The 1190-nt window shown below is 39.1% G+C and overlaps 1 protein-coding gene across 1 annotated transcript in view; it reads right to left on the minus strand.

Moving 5' to 3' along the window:
- Positions 1-1190, minus strand: part of Elspbp1 (epididymal sperm binding protein 1) — a 50644-nt gene that overhangs the window by 15422 nt on the left and 34032 nt on the right. The window contains exon 2 of the mRNA XM_004648337.3: positions 71-208. Within this exon, the coding sequence (XP_004648394.1) occupies positions 71-208 (138 nt within the window). The remainder of the gene's footprint in view (positions 1-70; positions 209-1190) is intronic.

Raw genomic sequence — 1190 nt, forward strand, 5'->3', positions numbered from 1 at the left:
AATATATTATGAATTAATTAGCATAAATAAACACTATCAGCTCTCTGGTCTGTAGTATTCTGTCACTCACCTTCCATCATACAGTACTTCCACCTGCCATCATAAAATGCTCTGGTTGAACACCAAGGGAGGAAGCTGTTGGTTTTGATGCAAGTGAAGTAAACAGACCCCTTATAGGTAAAAGGAAAGACACAGTTCTCTTTCAGTTCTGGAGAACAAAAGAACAAAGCACAGTGGGTAAGTCATAATGGATGAGGTGCACCTTGTTTCATTCTTGCTCTGATCTATTTGCCTGACTTCCCAATTCGTAGGTGGGAAGGCTGTTAAAATTCCGAGCACTCACATTTCTCTGCTGATCCAGTTCTCCTCAGAACATGTTACCAGGAGGTGCTATACTAATGTTTGCTAGAAACAGCACAGGGACAAAAATGGAAAAAGAGCTTTTGCAATGGGAAGGGATGTAAAGAAAGATTGAAGGGAAAGTGAAAGGACAGAAAAAATAGTGTGTCATGTGCACATACAAATGCCCCACCATGAATGTCATCATTGTATGCTATAAATATGTGAATAAAAAATAAACACAAGAACTATTCATTCCTCCTGATGAGGTAGTGCCTTGTCTTTCTTCCCAAAATTAAAGCATATGCACATCCTTATCCAAGTCTGGAAAGATTTTTGGAATGCCTAACCAAAAGGCCTTAACAATTTGCAAGCCTGATGTACAAATTTATTTAACAATGTGTTTGTGAAAGATTTATAAGGAACAAGGCATCCTGAAAACACATTGCTAAGATATCTACTTTTGTTAACTCACTCCCTGTCCCACGTTTTTCATCCTTAAATTTTTTTTCAGCTTCTCAATAGTTGGATTCCTTTCTTAGAAACTCACCTTCTGTCCCTCTAGACAGTGTCCTCTGGTTTGAACAAATTCTTGTCTTTCCTGTATTTGTTGACTGTTGGTAAATTATTTTGCTGCCCACACCCCTGGCCTTCCTTATACCCTCTGGCATAGCACCTGAGAGCTAAGGTAGGGCCTTTGGGGGGTGATTACATCATGACGTCAGGGTCCTCATGTTTGCAACTAGAGTTCTATTAGAAGAAGAAGAAGAAGAAGAAGAAGAAGAAGAAGAAGAAGAAGAAGAAGAAGAAGAAGAAGAAGAAGAAGAAGAAGAAGAAGAAGAAGAGGAGGA

This window comes from Octodon degus, unplaced genomic scaffold (genome assembly GCF_000260255.1).
Source record: "Octodon degus isolate 3935 unplaced genomic scaffold, OctDeg1.0 scaffold00392, whole genome shotgun sequence".
Classification (NCBI taxonomy): domain Eukaryota; kingdom Metazoa; phylum Chordata; class Mammalia; order Rodentia; family Octodontidae; genus Octodon; species Octodon degus.